This window comes from Bombina bombina, chromosome 11 (assembly GCF_027579735.1).
Source record: "Bombina bombina isolate aBomBom1 chromosome 11, aBomBom1.pri, whole genome shotgun sequence".
Lineage (NCBI taxonomy): Eukaryota > Metazoa > Chordata > Amphibia > Anura > Bombinatoridae > Bombina > Bombina bombina.
This window is the reverse complement of record NC_069509.1, coordinates 55,856,451-55,879,425: the sequence shown is the minus strand read 5'-3', so window position 1 is coordinate 55,879,425 and position 22,975 is coordinate 55,856,451. Positions and strand designations below refer to the sequence as shown.

At 37.3% G+C, this 22,975-nt stretch overlaps 1 protein-coding gene across 1 annotated transcript in view; it reads right to left on the bottom strand.

Annotated features, from left to right (window-relative positions):
• Positions 1-22,975, bottom strand: part of TBL3 (transducin beta like 3) — a 132,935-nt gene that overhangs the window by 50,792 nt on the left and 59,168 nt on the right. Inside the window, exons 13-18 of the mRNA XM_053694484.1 lie at positions 22,476-22,582; positions 8,768-8,918; positions 6,398-6,628; positions 4,805-4,875; positions 4,556-4,712; positions 2,461-2,519 (exon numbers count right to left, since the gene is read on the bottom strand). Coding sequence (XP_053550459.1) covers positions 2,461-2,519; positions 4,556-4,712; positions 4,805-4,875; positions 6,398-6,628; positions 8,768-8,918; positions 22,476-22,582 — 776 coding nt within the window. The remainder of the gene's footprint in view (positions 1-2,460; positions 2,520-4,555; positions 4,713-4,804; positions 4,876-6,397; positions 6,629-8,767; positions 8,919-22,475; positions 22,583-22,975) is intronic.

Genomic DNA, 22,975 nt, shown 5'->3' with positions numbered 1-22,975 from the left:
TATTCTTCTTCTGATGAAGCCATTCCTTTGTTGATTTGGATGTATGCTTTGGGTCGTTGTCATGCTGAAAGATGAAGTTCCTCTTCATGTTCAGCTTTCTAGCAGACGCCTGAAGGTTTGTGCCAATATTGTCTGGTATTTGGAACTGTTCATTATTTCCTCTACCTTGATTAAGGCCCCAGTTCCAGCTGAAGAAAAACAGCCCCAAAGCATGATGCCGACACTACCATGCTTCACTGTGGGTATGGTGTTCTTTTGGGGATATGCAGTGTTGTTTTTGCGCCAAACATATCTTTTGGAATTCTGTCCAAAAAGTTCAACTTTGGTTTCATCAGACCAGAACACCTTTTGCAACATGCTTTTGGGAAACGTCAGATGTTTTTTTGCAAAATTTAGCCGGCTTGGATGTTTTTTTTTTTGTAAGAAAAGGCTTCCGTCTTACCACTCTACCCCATAGCCCAGACATATGAAGAATACGGGCGATTGTTGTCACATGCACCACACAGCCAGTACTTGCCAGATATTCCTGCAGCTCCTTTAATGTTGCTGTAGGCCTCTTGGCAGCCTCCCAGACCAGTTTTCTTCTCGTCTTTTCATCAATTTTGGAGGGACATCCAGTTCTTGGTAATGTCACTGTTGCACCACATTTTCTTCACTTGATGATGACTGTCTTCACTGTGTTCCATGGTATATCTAATGCCTTGGAAATTCTTTTGTACCCTTCTCCTGACTGATACCTTTTAACACTGAGATCCCTCTGATGCTTTAGAAGCTCTCTGCGGACCATGGCTTTTGCTGTAGGATGCGACTAACAAAATGTCAGGAAAGACCTACTGGAACAGCTGAACTTTATATGTGATTAATCAGAGGCACTTTAAATGATGACAGGTGTGTACTGACTCCTATTTAACATGATTTTGAATGTGATTGCTTAATTCTGAACACAGCTACATCACCAGTTATAAGAGGGTGTTCACACTTATGCAACCATATTATTTTATTTTTTTATTTTTATTTCCCTTTACCTAAAAGATTTCAGTTTGTTTTTCAATTGAGTTGCAGGGTACGAGCACGATCGCAAAATTACTGGGATCACAAGTTGATGATGTAGCTGATGACAAAATAGGGGAAGGGCCAGAAGGACATTTTCAAACGGCAGCAGCGCAAACAGTAAGTGCTTTTATTTGCAAACGCTATATATCACAAAACTGGGCTACATTTGTAAATAATGATCTCTTGAAACTTATATTTTTGGGTTGACTGTCCCTTTAAAGGGATACTAAGCACTATACATGCATTCAAAGTAAACTATATATATATATATATATATATATATATATATATATATATATATATTATAGCTAAGAAGGCTTTGGAGCAGGCAGTGAACTTCTGGGGAGCTTGCTGCTGATTGGTGGCTGCATATTTATGCCTCTTTTGAATTGTTCATAGGTATATTTTAGTTAAGAAGCAGTGATGCACTACTGGCAGCGAACTGAACACATCATACAGAAAGAGAAGCGCTCAACCAGGAACGAACAACAGCTCAGTAGTTTGTTCTATGGAGAGTTACCACCTAGGAGCATCCTCTTTTAGCCCAGTTGTGCCTTTCACATAGAGAGAGAAAAAGAGAGAGAGAGAGAAAAAGAGAGAGAGAGAAAAAAAAGAGAGAGAGAGAAAAAAAGAGAGAGAGAGAAAAAAAGAGAGAGAGAGAAAAAAGAGAGAGAGGAAAAAAAAAGAGAGAGAGAGAAAAAAGAGAGAGAGAGAGAAAGAGAAAGAGAAAGAGAAAGAGAGAGAAAAAAAGAGAGAGAGAGAAAAAAAGAGAGAGAGAGAAAAAAAAGAGAGAGAGAGAAAAAAAGAGAGAGAGAGAAAAAAAGAGAGGAGAGAGAAAAAAAGAGAGAGAGAGAAAAAAAAGAGAGAGAGAGAGAAAAAAGAGAGAGAGAGAAGAAAAAAGAGAGAGAGAGAAAAAAAGAGAGAGAGAGAAAAAGAGAGAGAGAGAGAAAAAGAGAGAGAGGAGAGAAAAGAGAGAGAGAGAAGAAAAAGAGAGAGAGAGAGAGAAAAAGAGAGAGAGAGAAAAAGAGAGAGAGAGAGAGAAAAAGAGAGAGAGAGAAAAAAAGAGAGAGAGAGAAAAGAGAGAGAGAGAGAAAAAGAGAGAGAGAGAGAAAAAGAGAGAGAGAGAGAAAAAGAGAGAGAGAGAAAAAGAGAGAGAGAGAAAAAGAGAGAGAGAGAAAAAGAGAGAGAGAGAGAAAAAGAGAGAGAGAGAAAGAGAGAAGAGAGAGAAAGCAAGAGACAATTTATATATAATTTTATCATTCTAAAAATGACATTAAATAAGTATCATACTCTGAAAATGACTCCTTACAGATAAATATTATGGATACATATAATTTGTGTGAATATGATGAAGCTACAAGTCGAGCAGATGTTAGCCCAGTGGATAGTGCACACATTGCTACTCACTTGAGAATCTGCTCCTCCTGTTTCGCTTGCTCCTCCGCCAGCTCGATTTCCGTTACATCCTGTGAATAGTTAAGATCTGAAATTTAGCATTTTACACAGAACAAGCAGATTATGTTTACAATATACTGGAGATGTTAAAACCTAAGGAAAAGTACCATTTAGGTAAATGTACCGCGAGTAATCACATTAGAAGACTTCTATGTAATAAAACAGACCTTATAACTCAAAAATCTTGTATTGTACAAATGTACGAATAAAGTATTTAGTGCTAAAGCAGTTTAAATTGATATTGAAGGAAGCGCGTGTTTATGCACAAATTATCTCTTAGGACACTGCTCACTGGCAGATGATGATATCTCAAATAATATATATTTCACTCGGTCCAATTTTCTTGATTTGTTAGTTTAAAACGTGTCATTCCCTGTAAGTTTGCCAACAAAACTTTGAACAACAAAGACTAAATCATTACTCAGATTGTTTCAACATAATTGCACGTATATTAAAATGGGACAGTAAAATTACAAAATAATGTTATATAATTCTGCACATTATATTTTAGCGGCAGCTTTCTAAATTTAAAAGCATTGCACGATTTTTTAATTCCAAAGTTGGACTTACCTGGTCTCCGCTCCAGGCTCTACTAAGCAGGTCTTGTTTTTCAAAAGTGCTTCGCAGGCGCACTGTCTAGTCACAGCGCGCCCGATCGTGCCATTGAACTGAATGTAGCTCGCTCCCGCTACCAGACCGGGAGCGAGCTACATTCACTTTGGGATTATGTATATTATGTAAACAGAACAGGCTGAAGATAATGAGGCATAATGTTAGTGTATAGCAGTTCAGGCAAATTCATTTTGATACCAAGATCACGATAACAGGTGTCTTGGTAAAACAAACATAAGTGGAGCATCTAAAAATGTTTATATTTATCCTTAACGGATGTTTAAAGAATAACATATTTAAAAGGGGCATTAAACATAAATGGTAAAGTACATGATTATGAACTTTATATAGAAGAATACGTTTGCAAAAAACCTGCAGCTTAATTTTGTCAAATGAGTATATTGTTTTACGTTTATTCTTTTCACGGATTTCCCTGTCCCCCAGATCAAAAGAACTCTTACTAACCAATCACAAACTAATTTTCAGATATAGCATGAACTCTGTTTTGCAGAGGTGGAAGCCTGCCCTTTTGTATTCCCTTAAAGGGACATTAAAACACTTTGAGATGGTAATATAGAAAATTATAAATCTCATATTAAAAAAAAAAAAACTTCTGCAATATACTTTATTTATTTTGTCCCCTTTCCTGTAATTCCATTCTTAAATTGTGAGCTTTTCAGTTCCTGGTAGAAATGTAAGTACAGAACACTGTTATATTCCACACAGCCATTGACTGCACACTCTAGTGACCTATTTATAACTGTCCCTAATTGGCCGCAGCAGAGAAGGTAACCTAAGTTACAACATGGCAGCTCCCATTATTTTATAGACACTAAAACTTTACACTTATTTTGTCAATATTTAAACAACTAATGAAACTTAAAAAAATCTCAGACTAATCTTTTCTTTGAATAAATCATTCTATCTAGCCTTTATTTAGTGTTTAATATCCCTTTAAGGAGATTTAGCACTGATTTAACTTAGTTACTTTTGGAGATAATGATTTGCCTATCATGATTGTTGATGCAAAACTGATAATCCATTTTTTTAAAAGCATGTGACACCATAGAAGCTTAGGGTGGGAGGGAAAAGTAAACAGAAGCTTGCATAAATTGCCTTAAAGTATTAACCCAAGCCTCCCTGGGAGAAAGTCAAACAGGCACAGTTTTTAGATGTACTTTGCAGCAAAAGGCTGCAAAATAAATAATAAATGCATATTGCAATAATGTTTCACTTGCAATAATGCCCTTTAAAAAAAAAAAAACACATGAGAAGGTGGCGGTGTGTGTGTGTGACATGAACCATTTTTATTGGACGCTTAGTCGCTTTCTATACTTTGCTTTTTATAAAATATATCCTCACACCCTGGTATCATTATGAGATTTCAGCAGTGTCATGAATGAACACCAGCCCTATAGCTGAATACTGTTCTCACCTTCCAAAGGATAATGCTGGAGTCTCCTGATCCGGTGACCAAAGCATCGTCTTGTTTGTTACAGTGAAGTCCCCAGACTTTGTCCTCATGGGCATCTAATGTCTTTACACACTCGTTCGTTTTAATGGTCCATAGCTTAAGCAGACCATCCGAGCCACTGAGGATAAAACACACAAGAGAATTATAAGATGCTGCACACATCAAACATACAGAGGAGTGTGGAGAAGATGTGAGTGGATCAGTACTTACCTGGAGAGCAACTGAGTACCCCTACTCACAAACATCACTTTCAGCACTGAAGCATCATGGCCCTCAAATGTCTGTTGGAAAAATTCAAATAATATAAATATCGGGCAGTGCACAAAATATAAAGACGCTCATCAAATTCGACTTTGCACAATTAAAATTTGGTAGACCACGACTGAGTGCTAAATATTTGTCACATTTATCATGATGAGCACAAAATATTTACTATGATAGTATATTTTCTTTGATTCAGTTTGAATATACAGCGATACACTTTTTTGAGAATTACTCCTTTATACAAAAGATACTTATATGTTTCGGATATGTGTTGTGAAGGATCATAAAAGAACAATTAAAGGGACACTGAACCCAATTTGTTTCTTTCTTGGTTCAGATAGAACATGCAATTTTAAGCAACTTTCTAATTTAATTTTCTTCATTCTTTTGTTATCTTTTTTTGAAAAAGGCATCCAAGCTTTTTTTGGGCTTCAGAACTCTGGACAGCACTTTTTTATTGAAGGATGAATTTATCCACCAATCAGCAAGGACAACCCAGGTTGTTCACCAAAAATAGGCCGGCATCTAAACTTAAATTCTTGCATTTCAAATAAAGATACCAAGAGAATTAAGAAAATTTGATAATAGGAGTAAATTAGCAAAGTTGCTTAAAATGTCATGCTCTATCTGAATCACAAAATAAAAATGTTGGGTTCAGTATCCCTTCAAATAAAGTAGAATTTCATAATCAATAAATGCATCATAAACACAATGCAAAACAAGACTGAATTTCAAATGAGTTTTTTTTTCTGACTAATTTCAGTTCGTTCAAGTTTCCTTCCCACTACATCATGTGACAGACAGCCAATCACAAATGCATATACGTATATTCTGTGAACTCTTGCACATGTTCAGTAGGAGCTGGTGCCTCAGAAAGTGTGCTTGTTCCCAGGCAAACTGCTCAACTGACTGCTGTGACACTGCATGTCATATAGCAAAATGGAAACAACTATTTTTTACAGGTTTTTTTAAATGTATTTCACACACACAAAAAAAATAGTACTTCCAACAGAAGAAAAAAATATTTTATTTTTAAAAATCTTATCAGACACAAACTTTACCACCTCCTTGCAACTCACGTATAGAGAATGACTAGGTGTTGTGGGAAGGGAAGTGATACTTAACAGCTTTGCTGTGGTGCTCTTTGCCTCCTCCTGCTGGCCAGGAGTGATATTCCCAACAGTAATTGATGATGGTCCGTGGACTCACCGTGTCATTAAAAAGAAAAGTGTACTTCCCCAAAAAAAGAAAAAAGTGTACTTCCCCCAAAAAATTAATTTTGTACTTCCATTAAAAGAAAAGTATACTTCCAAAAAAAGAAATTTCCAAAAACTAAAATTGTATTTATAAATTTAGATCTGCATGTCACATTTATTTACAAATATAAGAATCACACACATGCATTGCATATTGGAAAATCAACCAGAATGAATTATAAAAAACACATAACTTTAGTTTGCACGACTTTGTGCTCATACATACTAACAGAAAACCTGGTGTGTAAATGTTTACCACCCCTGTACGTTTTAATTTGTTCACCTTCAGACAGCTGAAGTCTTGCAGTCCCCAAAGTTTCATGGTACCGTCGGCAGATGATGTAGCCAAAACCTGGTCTACAGGTGAGAACTGCACACACCAGACCCCCCTCTTGTGACCGCGGAAAATACCCAGAAGTGAGCAGTCAGTGGATGACCATAGCTTTGCTGTCTTATCCTGAGACCCAGAGGCAATCAGCTTGTCATTAGGAGAGACAGTAATGCTGTTAATATCCTGAGGAGACAAAAGTAAAAAAAAGACACACGTTGCCTTATTTAATTTAGTCATGCGATCTCCCAGCATGCATTGCAGCAACATCATAAAAAGCCCCAACACTGGCTGCACAGTCAGTACAAAGGAGATAGAATAAAAACATAATTTATGTAAGAACTTACCTGATAAATTCATTTCTTTCATATTAGCAAGAGTCCATGAGCTAGTGACGTATGGGATATACATTCCTACCAGGAGGGGCAAAGTTTCCCAAACCTCAAAATGCCTATAAATACACCCCTCACCACACCCACAATTCAGTTAACGAATAGCCAAGAAGTAGGGTGATAAAAAAGTGCGAAAGCATATAAAATAAGGAATTGGAATAATTGTGCTTTATACAAAATCATAACCACCACAAAAAAAGGGCGGGCCTCATGGACTCTTGCTAATATGAAAGAAATGAATTTATCAGGTAAGTTCTTACATAAATTATGTTTTCTTTCATGTAATTAGCAAGAGTCCATGAGCTAGTGACGTATGGGATAATGATTACCCAAGATGTGGATCTTTCCACACAAGAGTCACTAGAGAGGGAGGGATAAAATAAAGACAGCCAATTCCTGCTGAAAATAATCCACACCCAAAATAAGTTTAATGAAAAACATAAGCAGAAGATTCAAACTGAAACCGCTGCCTGAAGTACTTTTCTACCAAAAACTGCTTCAGAAGAAGAAAATACATCAAAATGGTAGAATTAGTAAAAGTATGCAAAGAGGACCAAGTTGCTGCTTTGCAAATCTGATCAACCGAAGCTTCATTCCTAAACGCCCAGGAAGTAGAAACTGACCTAGTAGAATGAGCTGTAATCCTCTGAGGCGGAGTTTTACCCGACTCAACATAGGCAAGATGAATTAAAGATTTCAACCAAGATGCCAAAGAAATGGCAGAAGCTTTCTGGCCTTTTCTAGAACCGGAAAAGATAACAAATAGACTAGAAGTCTTTCGGAAAGATTTAGTAGCTTCAACATAATATTTCAAAGCTCTAACAACATCCAAAGAATGCAACGATTTCTCCTTAGAATTCTTAGGATTAGGACATAATGAAGGAACCACAATTTCTCTACTAATGTTGTTGGAATTCACAACTTTAGGTAAAAATTCAAAAGAAGTTCGCAACACCGCCTTATCCTGATGAAAAACTGAATTGTGGGTGTGGTGAGGGGTGTATTTATAGGCATTTTGAGGTTTGGGAAACTTTGCCCCTCCTGGTAGGAATGTATATCCCATACGTCACTAGCTCATGGACTCTTGCTAATTACATGAAAGAAATATGTATCAATAGGGAGAGTTATTTCCAAAGCACAATTAAATAGACATAAAAATAAAAACTGCTTTACAACACTAGATGACATTTTTACGGTAACCCTTGAAATTCATTTAAATTTATGCTTGAATAAAAAAATAACTAATAATATTAACTGGCTGCAGGACTCCCACAGGTGATAGTATATTTTGCAATCAGCCAATTATAGCTCAGCAGAGCATCCAACCTTAATATCTCATTTAACCCTTCGTACTTGATTTATTGGAGGCTCTGCTCATCTATCATTTTTAATGCTGATCAACTGTTAAATTAATTTCTTGAATAATAAGACATGTTAAAGCTAATGCTTAGTGAGACATGCTAAAAAATAAACATATAACTATAGCCAAATGGAGCCGGGAGTAAGAATATTTATTGCAAACATATTTGTAAATATGAAAAACTATATCTGAGCAGTGCATCCAATCAGGCAGTTTTATTTTATGCCACATGATTTTAAGCCTAGCGACACTGCACCTCTAGGTGTTTAACCTCCTGCAAAGGGGTTAAACACACAGTAGAAGTTCTGCTCGGGACCCACAGACCACTTTGGTCACTTAAGGACATCATTGGGTGAATACGTTTATGTAACTAAGCAACTGACTGAGAAACAAACCCGAGAGCCAGCGGACTCATCTCATTCTTATTCTTAAAAAGTGGTTTGTCTCCAGACTGATGATGAGCTCTGGATTTCAGCAATATAAAGTATTTATGATTTCAGGATCTGAAGAGTCATGTTTGGGTGTGTGAGTGTTGCCACCTGCCCTCTGGACGTTGTCTCTGGGAACAGTCACCTTATCATGTCCCTTCTCCGTACAACTGGCACGCAAGGTCTCAAGCTCAGGCATCTCTCCTTTGTTTGGCTTGGAAGAAAAGGATTCTGGGAGTTTCCAGATCTTTATGGTGGTATCCTGGCTACCGGTGACCACAAATGAAACCTTCATCCTATACCATTGAGCAATAGAATAAGAACAATTAGTTTTTTGTTTGTTTCTAAAACATAGAGTTTTTTTGAATTTGCCATAGGAAAGAAACTAGTACTTTTGGCTAATCCAAGCTCTTTTATGTTCTCTAAAGAGACAGGGCTAGGTGCATAATATGGGTTCTATAATGCCAATCTACTCAATATTGCACAATGGTTCTTATCCATAAATGAGCTGCAGACAGAGACTGGGTACCAATTTCAAAACTGCTTTTCATACTACCAGGTTAAACATTTTCTAGATTCAGATTCTAGCACCACAGACTACCGTCTAACGAGCCTCTTAACAACCTTCAAATCCATCTGAATGATCTCCAAATTATCCTGTAAAATTTGTGATATCTTACCCCCCCCCAATGCCAAAAGATAGAGCCATTTCAGAAACATATCATTACTAATATGGGGGAAAAATCCTTAATATATTAATAGACATCTGACCATTATCAAGTGTATTAAATGGTCAAACACTATCATGTAAGTAAAGAATACCCCTAATTTCTGACACCTGATACCACGCCATTGGAAGCAGCTAACCATACCAACTGTGGTGGAATGGTCGAACCTGGTGTCATACACTATATCACTGGAGAAACTTTACTACTCAAGTCATGGAAAACTACATTATATTGAAATAATTATAATTGGTGTTCATTCTTCACCTACTATCCTTACCTATAACAAATAATCCATTTGAGTTATCCCTCCCTCCCTCCCTCCCTCCAAGTATTATTTATTTGTCCTAGAGGCGTTTCTGTTTGGAATAGGCAGAGCGTGTGCCACTAGGCTGTGGGTTTACACTTCAGTACAATGGAATTTTTTTTTTTTTAACTGGGATTGATAATGATCTTTTGTTAAAGGGATATGAAACCCAAATTTTTCTTTCTGGATTTAGTTAGAATATGCAATTTTAAACAAATTGCCAATTTACTTCTATTATCTAATTATTATGTTAAGTTATTTGAAGCATACCACAGCTCTAATTTGTTTTATTCTCTTGGTATCCTTTTAGGAAAACAATACTTTGGTAGGTTTAGATCAGGGACGTGCAGTCATAGGAGGCAGGGGAGGCACTGCTTCCCCTGCCATATGGGGCCAAAGTTTAGTTAAATTTTAATTAAGAAAAAATAAAAAAACAAACAAAAAAAATATTTTTTTTCACCCATGTAATGCTATGGAGAGGCATCATACAGGACTGCATCTCTTCATAGACACATGGATACATTTCTTCAATAGCAGCAGCGCCACCCACTGGTGGTAACTTAAAACTACCTGAAGGAAAAATAATGACCAATAGGAGGCATCCCTCATGATGCCTCTTAGGGAGAGAGCCAATCAGAGAAGTAAAACTCTTCTTGGCATTATTAGTTATGCAGGATGCAGGGCTGGCCCTGTCTGATGTTCACTGACTTCCCCCCTCCCACTAGCACAGGCTTCACTAGAAACAAGAGGGGAGAATAAGGACTGCAGGAAGAAGTGCACAGTAAGGGATAAGGTTTATAGCTTTCCTCATTCTGTTAAATGATAGTGTTAATATTAATGCTTTTATTGTGATCTGTAAGCTTTCTACTTATTAACAATGTTGACTGTTGTGACTGTGAGGAGTGCTGGTAATGATAATAGCTTCCCACATTTTGCTGGCAGTTTATTTTAACTTTTTATTGTGAATATTTTGTTTTTAATGTGATCTGGTAATTTGCTTTTAGTTAACATTGACTGCAGAGCCTGCTTTATTACTACAGCTCTCAGTAAGTGTTGTCACTAGCTGGTGCCCTTATGCAAAAAAAGGAAATGCTAGTGCCTTTTTTATGCAGGAACCTCTTCTGGTCTGTATAATAAATGATGCTTTATTACTACAGCTCTCAGTAAGTATTGTGGTGTCACTAGCTGGTGCCCTTGTGCAAAAAAGGAAATGCTAGTGCCTTTTGTATGCAGGAACCTCTCCTGGTCTGTATAATAAATGCTTTATTACTACAGCTCTCATTAAGTATTGTGGTGTCACTAGCTAGTGCCCTTGTGCAAACGAGGAAATGCTAGTGCCTTTTTTATGCAGGGACCTATCCTGGTCTGTATAATAAATGATGCTTTATTACTACAGCTCTCAGTAAGTGTTGTCACTAGCTGGTGCCCTTGTGCAAACGAGGAAATGCTAGTGCCTTTTTTATGCAGGGACCTCTCCTGGTCTGTATAATAAATGATGCTTTATTACTACAGCTCTCAGTAAGTATTGTGTTGTCACTAGCTGGTGCCCTTGTGCAAAAAAGGAAATGCTAGTGCCTTTTGTATGCAGGAACCTCTCCTGGTCTGTATAATAAATGATTTATTACTACAGCTCTCAGTAAGTATTGTGGTGTCACTAGCTGGTGCCCTTGTGCAAAAAAGGAAATGCTAGTGCCTTTTGTATGCAGGGACCTCTCCTGGTCTGTATAATAAATGCTTTATTACTACAGCTCTCAGTAAGTATTGTGTTGTCACTAGCTGGTGCCCTTGTGCAAACGAGGAAATGCTAGTGCCTTTTTTATGCAGGGACCTCTCCTGGTCTGTATAATAAATGATGCTTTATTACTACAGCTCTCAGTAAGTATTGTGGTGTCACTAGCTGGTGCCCTTGTGCAAAAAAGGAAATGCTAGTGCCTTTTTTATGCAGGAACCTCTCCTGGTCTGTATAATAAATGCTTTATTACTACAGCTCTCAGTAAGTATTGTGGTGTCACTAGCTGGTGCCCTTGTGCAAAAAAGGAAATGCTAGTGCCTTTTTTATGCAGGAACCTCTCCTGGTCTGTATAATAAATGATGCTTTATTACTACAGCTCTCAGTAAGTGTTGTCACTAGCTGGTGCCCTTGTGCAAAAAAGGAAATGCTAGTGCCTTTTTTATGCAGGGACCTCTCCTGGTCTGTATAATAAATGCTTTATTACTACAGCTCTCAGTAAGTATTGTGTTGTCACTAGCTGGTGCCCTTGTGCAAACGAGGAAATGCTAGTGCCTTTTTTATGCAGGGACCTCTCCTGGTCTGTATAATAAATGATGCTTTATTACTACAGCTCTCAGTAAGTATTGTGTTGTCACTAGCTGGTGCCCTTGTGCAAAAAAGGAAATGCTAGTGCCTTTTTTATGCAGGAACCTCTCCTGGTCTGTATAATAAATGATGCTTTATTACTACAGCTCTCAGTAAGTATTGTGTTGTCACTAGCTGGTGCCCTTGTGCAAAAAAGGAAATGCTAGTGCCTTTTTTATGCAGGAACCTCTCCTGGTCTGTATAATAAATGCTTTATTACTACAGCTCTCAGTAAGTATTGTGTTGTCACTAGCTGGTGCCCTTGTGCAAAAAAGGAAATGCTAGTGCCTTTTTTATGCAGGAACCTCTTCTGGTCTGTATAATAAACAATGTACATTCCTAAAACAGTTAGTGCTGAGTACACTCCTATGTCACCCAAGATATAAGGTGAGATCTACTGGGTCCAGACACTTCTGAGTATCTTAGTTATGTGCACTGAAAACTAAAGAGAACAAAACTGTGCTGATTTTGTTTCTATGTATGTGGATTAGATAGACTGATTGATTTAAGGTCAGTACTTCACTCTGTCATCCTAATGTTGTTTTCCTTCAATAAATATACTTTTTTTTTACTGCAGTTTCCCATGCTTTTGGGTATTCCTGTTTATAACACCTCACTTTTTATTGTCTTTCTGTAATATGATGATCTGTCTGTCATTTATTAAAAAGTATAGTTTTTATATTTTTAGTATTACAAAATTATTTTATATGATATATTATTATTATTAGTGGTTTTCATATTAAATCCACAAGTGAGCTGCGATATCTCTCAGTGAATGTATGGGGGCAGGGAGTCTTGCATCTTGCCTGGTATATTGTGTCATTTAGCTGGCATTCATGTGAGTAGGGGAACTGATTGGCAGATTTAATATGGTATATGATAAGTGCCATAAATGAGGGAAGGGAGTCATGTGGCAGAAAACTGTAATAAGTGGTTGTAAAAGGCCCTTAATCTTAATCAAATGTAGTGTATTACTGGCCCACAGTAAGTAGGAGCAGGGGGGCACTCCATCTTGTCAAGTACAACTGGCATATAATAATAAAACATTTTATTCAACTATTATATATTTAACTCATGTAAAAGTCACATGGAAGTGTGTATGTGTGTGTATCTGAGTGTGTGTGTGCTTGTCTGTATATATTTGTGGATTAGCCAGCCTCTTAGTGTGTATTCCTGTGGGTGCTTGTGTATGTGTGAGTGATGATGTATGTGGCTTCTTGTCTGTGCTTTTTGGGTGCCTGTTTGTGTGCAAGTGGTGCCTGGTTTTGTGTATGTTGGTTCCTATGTGTATATGGTATCTGATGGTGCTTGCGTGTCTGTGCGAGTCTGTCTGTGTCTGTCTGTGTGAGTCTTCTTGTATATCTGAGTGTATATTTCTGTGTGTGATTCTGTATGTGTCTGTTTCTGTGTGTGTCACTGTGTGTGTCTGTATGTGTTAGTGCCTCTGTATGTCCTAGTGTGTTTCTGTGTGTATGTGAATCTATGTTTGTGAGTGTGTTTCTATGTATGTGTGGGGGCCCTGATTAATGGTTTTGTAAGGGGCTGTAAAAGGATGTCAGTAGTATGCTAGGGCTATACTTTGATGTTAGTAAAAATAAATATATATATGTTTTTTTTCCATTGAAATTCTGTTTTTATAGACTTATTTCTATCATTTCTTAGGTGCTTTACTTCCCTTGTATTTTAACTATTAGATATAGAATTTCATAGTGGGCAGGGTTTTAGTACTTGGGCCACTGAATTGTACTCGCCCCCTGGTTCCAAAATTGCCAGTCATTCCCTGCATTTTTATGCATTAGTTGCATTAGGGAGTTTCTGGTTTTAACATGTGGTCAGATTGTTAATTAACATTGTTATATTAATATACTTTATAACCGTTTATCCTCTAAATTTCTGACTGTTTAAGCCACTACAGACAGCCTCTTATCACATGCTTTTTTATTAGCTTTTTTACAACAAGAGACTGCTAATTTATGTGTGTCATATAGATAACATTGTGCTCTCTCCTGTGGGGTTGTGCAGGACACAGCACTAACTGGCTAAAATGCAAGTCAATAGATAATAAATAAATAGCCCTGAGATAAGGGGACTGTCTACAGAGGCTTAAATACAAGATATTAGATACTATTCTAATCGTCATTGTGTAACCGGCCAATTTAATCGTAAATTTAAGTTACCTCTATTAGGTTCATATATGTGCTTCTCAGGCCTATCATAGCCACTGCCTCACTAGCCTCTGAGCTCACTGCACGTCACTGGTTTAGATACAGTATTACACTACTGGGAGCTAGCTGCTGATTGGTGGCTGCACATATATGCCTCTTGTAATTGGCTCACTTAATGTGTTCAGCTAGCTGCCAGTAGTGCATTGTTGCCCCTTCAAAATAGGATAACAAGAGAATAAATCACATTTGATAATAAAAGTCATTTGGAAAATTGTTTAAAATTGTATGTTGTATCTTAATCAAGAAAAAAAACTATTGGGTTTCATATCACTAAGTTATGTGCCTTTTGTAATTGGATTACCAGATGTGTCCAGCTAGCTCTCAGTAGTGCACCGTTGCACCTTCAACAAAGGATACCAAAATAATTAAGCCAATTTGCTAATTTGTAAATTGGAAAGTTGTTTTAAATGATATGCTCTATCCCTTTAAATGGACATAAAACAGGTTGAGATCTGTGCATATCCTAAAAGGGCTAATTAATTAAAAATAGTTTGCCTTAAAAAATTGTTTACAAAATTGCTGGCAAGTATTTTTAAATAATTATCAAAAATAAGCAAAATGAATTACAAAGCTAAACTGTCTGGGGCAGCCAACTTCACCCCCTCTTATCAGTCTTTAGGCACAGGCATTGTATTTCAACTGAGTTCACAGATTCTGGTGCTTCTAGGCATGCTCCAGCAGATAATCCCTATTCACTTTGTATCTATATCTATTGTTGTTTTGGTAGAATACAAGTCATAGAAGGAAATGTGTGGGGGGAGTTAGAGCTTTACAATTCAGAAACTAAAAAACATAATTTATGTAAGAACTTACCTGATAAATTCATTTCTTTCATATTAACAAGAGTCCATGAGCTAGTGACGTATGGGATATACATTCCTACCAGGAGGGGCAAAGTTTCCCAAACCTTAAAATGCCTATAAATACACCCCTCACCACACCCACAAATCAGTTTAACGAATAGCCAAGAAGTGGGGTGATAAGAAAAAAAGTGCGAAGCATATAAAATAAGGAATTGGAATAATTGTGCTTTATACAAAAAAATCATAACCACCACAAAAAAGGGTGGGCCTCATGGACTCTTGTTAATATGAAAGAAATGAATTTATCAGGTAAGTTCTTACATAAATTATGTTTTCTTTCATGTAATTAACAAGAGTCCATGAGCTAGTGACGTATGGGATAATGACTACCCAAGATGTGGATCTTTCCACACAAGAGTCACTAGAGAGGAGGGATAAAATAAAGACAGCCAATTCCTGCTGAAAATAATCCACACCCAAAATAAAGTTTAACAAAAAACATAAGCAGAAGATTCAAACTGAAACCGCTGCCTGAAGAACTTTTCTACCAAAAACTGCTTCAGAAGAAGAAAATACATCAAAATGGTAGAATTTAGTAAAAGTATGCAAAGAGGACCAAGTTGCTGCTTTGCAGATCTGGTCAACCGAAGCTTCATTCCTAAACGCCCAGGAAGTAGATACTGACCTAGTAGAATGAGCTGTAATTCTTTGAGGCGGAATTTTACCCGACTCAACATAGGCAAGATGAATTAAAGATTTCAACCAAGATGCCAAAGAAATGGCAGAAGCTTTCTGGCCTTTCCTAGAACCGGAAAAGATAACAAATAGACTAGAAGTCTTACGGAAAGATTTCGTAGCTTCAACATAATATTTCAAAGCTCTAAAAACATCCAAAGAATGCAATGATTTCTCCTTAGAATTCTTAGGATTAGGACATAATGAAGGAACCACAATTTCTCTACTAATGTTGTTGGAATTCACAACTTTAGGTAAAAATTCAAAAGAAGTTCGCAACACCGCCTTATCCTGATGAAAAATCAGAAAAGGAGACTCACACGAAAGAGCAGATAATTCAGAAACTCTTCTAGCAGAAGAGATGGCCAAAAGGAACAAAACTTTCCAAGAAAGTAATTTAATGTCCAATGAATGCATAGGTTCAAACGGAGGAGCTTGAAGAGCTCCCAGAACCAAATTCAAACTCCAAGGAGGAGAAATTGACTTAATGACAGGTTTTATACGAACCAAAGCTTGTACAAAACAATGAATATCAGGAAGAATAGCAATCTTTCTGTGAAAAAGAACAGAAAGAGCGGAGATTTGTCCTTTCAAAGAACTTGCGGACAAACCCTTATCTAAACCATCCTGAAGAAACTGTAAAATTCTCGGTATTCTAAAAGAATGCCAAGAAAAATGATGAGAAAGACACCAAGAAATATAAGTCTTCCAGACTCTATAATATATCTCTCGAGATACAGATTTACGAGCCTGTAACATAGTATTAATCACGGAGTCAGAGAAACCTCTATGACCAAGAATCAAGCGTTCAATCTCCATACCTTTAAATTTAAGGATTTCAGATCCGGATGGAAAAAAAGGACCTTGTGACAGAAGGTCTGGTCTTAACGGAAGAGTCCATGGCTGGCAAGATGCCATCCGGACAAGATCCGCATACCAAAACCTGTGAGGCCATGCCGGAGCTATTAGCAGAACAAACGAGCATTCCCTCAGAATCTTGGAGATTACTCTTGGAAGAAGAACTAGAGGCGGAAAGATATAGGCAGGATGATACTTCCAAGGAAGTGATAATGCATCCACTGCCTCCGCCTGAGGATCCCGGGATCTGGACAGATACCTGGGAAGTTTCTTGTTTAGATGAGAGGCCATCAGATCTATCTCTGGGAGCCCCCACAATTGAACAATCTGAAGAAATACCTCTGGGTGAAGAGACCATTCGCCCGGATGCAACGTTTGGCGACTGAGATAATCCGCTTCCCAATTGTCTACACCTGGGATATGAACCGCAGAGATTAGACAGGAGCTGGATTCCGCCCAAACCAAAATTCGAGATACTTCTTTCATAGCCAGAGGACTGTGAGTCCCTCCTTGATGATTGATGTATGCCACAGTTGTGACATTGTCTGTCTGAAAACAAATGAACGATTCTCTCTTCAGAAGAGGCCAAAACTGAAGAGCTCTGAAAACTGCACGGAGTTCCAAGATATTGATCGGTAATCTCACCTCCTGAGATTCCCAAACTCCTTGTGCCGTCAGAGATCCCCACACAGCTCCCCAACCTGTGAGACTTGCATCTGTTGAAATTACAGTCCAGGTCGGAAGAACAAAAGAAGCCCCCTGAATTAAACGATGGTGATCTGTCCACCACGTTAGAGAGTGCCGAACAATCGGTTTTAAAGATATTAATTGATATATCTTCGTGTAATCCCTGCACCATTGGTTCAGCATACAGAGCTGAAGAGGTCGCATGTGAAAACGAGCAAAGGGGATCGCGTCCGATGCAGCAGTCATAAGACCTAGAATTTCCATGCATAAGGCTACCGAAGGGAATGATTGAGACTGAAGGTTTCGACAGGCTGTAATCAATTTTAGACGTCTCTTGTCTGTTAAAGACAAAGTCATGGACACTGAATCTATCTGGAAACCCAGAAAGGTTACCCTTGTTTGAGGAATCAAAGAACTTTTTGGTAAATTGATCCTCCAACCATGATCTTGAAGAAACAACACAAGTCGATTCGTATGAGACTCTGCTAAATGTAAAGACGGAGCAAGTACCAAGATATCGTCCAAATAAGGAAATACCACAATACCCTGTTCTCTGATTACAGACAGAAGGGCACCGAGAATCTTTGTGAAAATTCTTGGAGCTGTAGCAAGGCCAAACGGTAGAGCCACAAATTGGTAATGCTTGTCTAGAAAAGAGAATCTCAGGAACTGATAATGATCTGGATGAATCGGAATATGCAGATATGCATCCTGTAAATCTATTGTGGACATATAATTCCCTTGCTGAACAAAAGGCAATATAGTCCTTACAGTTACCATCTTGAACGTTGGTATCCTTACATAACGATTCAATAATTTTAGATCCAGAACTGGTCTGAAGGAATTCTCCTTCTTTGGTACAATGAAGAGATTTGAATAAAACCCCATCCCCTGTTCCGGAACTGGAACTGGCATAATTACTCCAGCCAACTCTAGATCTGAAACACAATTCAGAAAATGCTTGAGCTTTCACTGGATTTACTGGGACATGGGAAAGAAAAAATCTCTTTGCAGGAGGTCTCATCTTGAAACCAATTCTGTACCCTTCTGAAACAATGTTCTGAATCCAAAGATTGTGAACAGAATTGATCCAAATTTCTTTGAAAAAACGTAACCTGCCCCCTACCAGCTGAACTGGAATGAGGGCCGTACCTTCATGTGAACTTAGAAGCAGGCTTTGCCTTTCTAGCAGGCTTGGATTTATTCCAGACTGGAGATGGTTTCCAAAATGAAACTGCTCCTGAGGACGAAGGATCAGGCTTTTGTTCTTTGTTGAAACGAAAGGAGCGAAAACGATTGTTAGCCCTGTTTTTACCTTTAGACTTTTTATCCTGTGGTAAAAAAGTTCCTTTCCCACCAGTAACAGTTGAAATAATAGAATCCAACTGAGAACCAAATAATTTGTTTCCCTGGAAAGAAATGGAAAGTAGAGTTGATTTAGAAGCCATATCAGCATTCCAAGTCTTAAGCCATAAAGCTCTTCTGGCTAAGATAGCCAGAGACATAAATCTAACATCAACTCTAATAATATCAAAAATGGCATCACAGATGAAATTATTAGCATGCTGAAGAAGAATAATAATATCATGAGAATCACGATTTGTTACTTGTTGCGCTAGAGTTTCCAACCAAAAAGTTGAAGCTGCAGCAACATCAGCCAATGATATAGCAGGTCTAAGAAGATTACCTGAACATAGATAAGCTTTTCTTAGAAAAGATTCAATTTTTCTATCTAAAGGATCCTTAAACGAGGTACCATCTGACGTAGGAATGGTAGTACGTTTAGCAAGGGTAGAAATAGCCCCATCAACTTTAGGGATTTTGACCCAAAATTCTAACCTGTCAGGCGGAACAGGATATAATTGCTTAAAACGTTTAGAAGGAGTAAATGAATTACCCAATTTATCCCATTCCTTAGCAATTACTGCAGAAATAGCATTAGGAACAGGAAAGACTTCTGGAATAACCGCAGGAGCTTTAAAAACCTTATCCAAACGTATAGAATTAGTATCAAGAGGACTAGAATCCTCTATTTCTAAAGCAATTAGTACTTCTTTAAGTAAAGAGCGAATAAATTCCATCTTAAATAAATATGAAGATTTATCAGCATCAATCTCTGAGACAGAATCCTCTGAACCAGAAGAGTCCAAAGAATCAGAATGATGGTGTTCATTTAAAAATTCATCTGTAGAGAGAGAAGATTTAAAGACTTTTTACGTTTACTAGAAGGAGAAATAACAGACAAAGCCTTCTTTATGGATTCAGAAACAAAATCTCTTGTGTTATCAGGAACATTCTGCACCTTAGATGTTGAGGGAACTGCAACAGGCAATGGTACATCACTAAAGGAAATATTATCTGCTTTAACAAGTTTGTCATGACAATTATTACAAACAACAGCTGGAGGAATAGCTACCAAAAGTTTACAGCAGATACACTTAGCTTTGGTAGATCCAGCAGGCAGTGGTTTTCCTGTAGTATCTTCTGGCTCAGATGCAACGTGAGACATCTTGCAATATGTAAGAGAAAAAACAACATATAAAGCAAAATAGATCAAATTCCTTATAAGACAGTTTCAGGAATGGGAAAAAAATGCCAAACATCAAGCTTCTAGCAACCAGAAGCAAATGAAAAAGAGACTGAAATAATGTGGAGACAAAAGCGACGCCCATATTTTTTGGCGCCAAATAAGACGCCCACATTATTTGGCGCCTAAATGCTTTTGGCGCCAAAAATGACGCCACATCCGGAACGCCGACATTTTTGGCGCAAAATAACGTCAAAAAATGACGCAACTTCCGGCAACACGTATGACGCCGGAAACGGAAAAGAATTTTTGCGCCAAAAAAGTCCGCGCCAAGAATGACGCAATAAAATGAAGCATTTTCAGCCCCCGCGAGCCTAACAGCCCACAGGGAAAAAAGTCAAATTTTTGAGGTAAGAAAAAATATGATAATTTAAAGCATAATCCCAAATATGAAACTGACTGTCTGGAAATAAGGAAAGTTGAACATTCTGAGTCAAGGCAAATAAATGTTTGAATACATATATTTAGAACTTTATAAATAAAGTGCCCAACCATAGCTTAGAGTGTCACAGAAAATAAGATTTCCTTACCCCAGGACACTCATCTACATGTTTGTAGAAAGCCAAACCAGTACTGAAACGAGAATCAGTAGAGGAAATGGTATATATAAGAGTATATCGTCGATCTGAAAAGGGAGGTAAGAGATGAATCTCTACGACCGATAACAGAGAACCTTATGAAATAGACCCCGTAGAAGGAGATCACTGCATTCAATAGGCAATACTCTCCTCACATCCCTCTGACATTCACTGCACGCTGAGAGGAAAACCGGGCTCCAACTTGCTGCGGAGCGCATATCAACGTAGAATCTAGCACAAACTTACTTCACCACCTCCCTTGGAGGCAAAGTTTGTAAAACTGATTTGTGGGTGTGGTGAGGGGTGTATTTATAGGCATTTTAAGGTTTGGGAAACTTTGCCCCTCCTGGTAGGAATGTATATCCCATACGTCACTAGCTCATGGACTCTTGTTAATTACATAAAAGAAAGGGTTTAATGGTGAGACACTGCAGTATAAATTTGCATGTAAAGTAATTAAAGTACAAATTATTATATTTCGTCTCTATCCCAACGTGTTTTATGTCCCTTTAACTACTGCTCATACCTATTGATCCATGTGTGGCAACCTATAACCTGTTGACAATATTACCCATACACCTCACCTGTATAGGCCAGACTGTTTTTTTCAGAGTATTAAACCATTCCAACAAAACACATAGACAATAGACGTTTGCCAGTTTACTCACAAGAGAGTTGACACCAAATAAATTCAGGGCATACAGACAAACTGGTATTTGCAGTCTCCAGCTGACTGACACTACGGTGGAGCAGCTACACCTCAAAGGACTACAAAGCAGCATATCCAAATTTACATAAAAACAAGTGCATTTTATTGATATAAAATTGCTTAAAAGTTGCAACAAAGTATTTTTCCTGATCAAATTAACTCCCCCACACAAGCACAATAACATTTTTTTTTCTATTTCACATGAACATTTGTAATAATATTAAAAAACATTTAACAATGATCTTTTAGATGCAATTGCAACAAATTATAAAACTGACATTACTATCTCTTATAAAGTGTATAAATAGGACGGGCAAGAAGGGCGGAGAGATCTGCCGTTAGAACCCAGATTAGCCTTTTCTGTGTAGAGACCTTTTAATGTAAAATTTTTGCTCAACTAATTAAGGGACATAAAACCCCAAAAAATATCTTTCGTGATGTAGTAAAATAAAAAAAAAATAAAAACTTTTCAATTTACTTTTATCATCAAATTTACTTTGTTTCTTTTGGCATCCTTTGTTGAAAAGCAGTTAGTAAGGTGTAGGAGTGTGCACATGACTGGAGTAATATATGGCAAGTTTTATAACAATGTTATACATGTGTTAGAACAGTAGGTGGCAGTAGTGTTTCCCTGTCATGTACTCTCCAGAAATGTGCACGCTACCTATTTAGATATCTCTTCAACAAAGAATTTCATGAGAAAAAATTAAATTTGATACTAGAAAAAAATTGAAAACTTTTTTTATATTGTATGTTCTGTCAGAATCACAAAAGAAAATGTTTGGGTTAATGGACCTTAAAGCCCTTATTTTTTAAAGGGACAGTAAAGTCAAAATTAACATTCATGATTCAGATAGGACATACAATTTTAAACAACTTTACAATTTATTTTTATCATCAGATTTGCTTTGTCCTCTTGGTATTCTTTGTTGAAGACTAAACCTAGGAACGCTCGTATGCCGATTTCTAAGCCCTTGAAGGCCGCCTCTTGTCTCAGTGAATTGTATAAGCTTTTTACAGCTAGACTGTGCTGGCTTATGTGTGCCATATAGATAACATTGTGCCAACTTGCATGGAGTTATTTACGGGTCAGCACTAATTGGCTGAAATGCAAGTTTGTAAAAAGCACTGAGAGAAAGGGGCAGTCTGCAGAGGCTTAGATACAAAGTAATCACAGAGCTATAAAGTATATTAATATAACAGTGTTGGTTATGCAAAACCGGGGAATGGGTAATAAACAATAAACATTTTCAAGTAGACTGTCCCTTTCAGTTTATATATACCTTGAAAATGAGATGGTTCCCACAGCATTGGTGTGCCCGCTGCCAAGCCCAATGCACACCACCTCTCCAGTGTGCTTATTCATGCGCCAAATACGTACAGTATTGTCCTGCAACATGTGAGACAGAGGTTAGAACCACAGAGAACGATGTTTCAAAATGATAGGAAATTAAGTATTAAGACTAATATCGAAGTTCATATTCCTGATCATTTACAATAAATATGTAATATCCAAAATAAAAAAAAATATACATCTGCTAAAGCTCAAATAACCACAAGATGAAATCAACATTCTTAGATATATATTTTTTTTTTTTTAATTCATTAAAGCATTTTAATATTGGTAAACCTCTACAAAAGGTGTTAAACACATATATAAATTTAGAAGACAAAATTGTCTCACTAGTAATATCCTAAACAGGAGTTACAATTAGGAGCAGCATATGAATTTAAAGCGATAGGTCAAATGTTAAATGTGCATAAGTGCATTTACATTTTAATA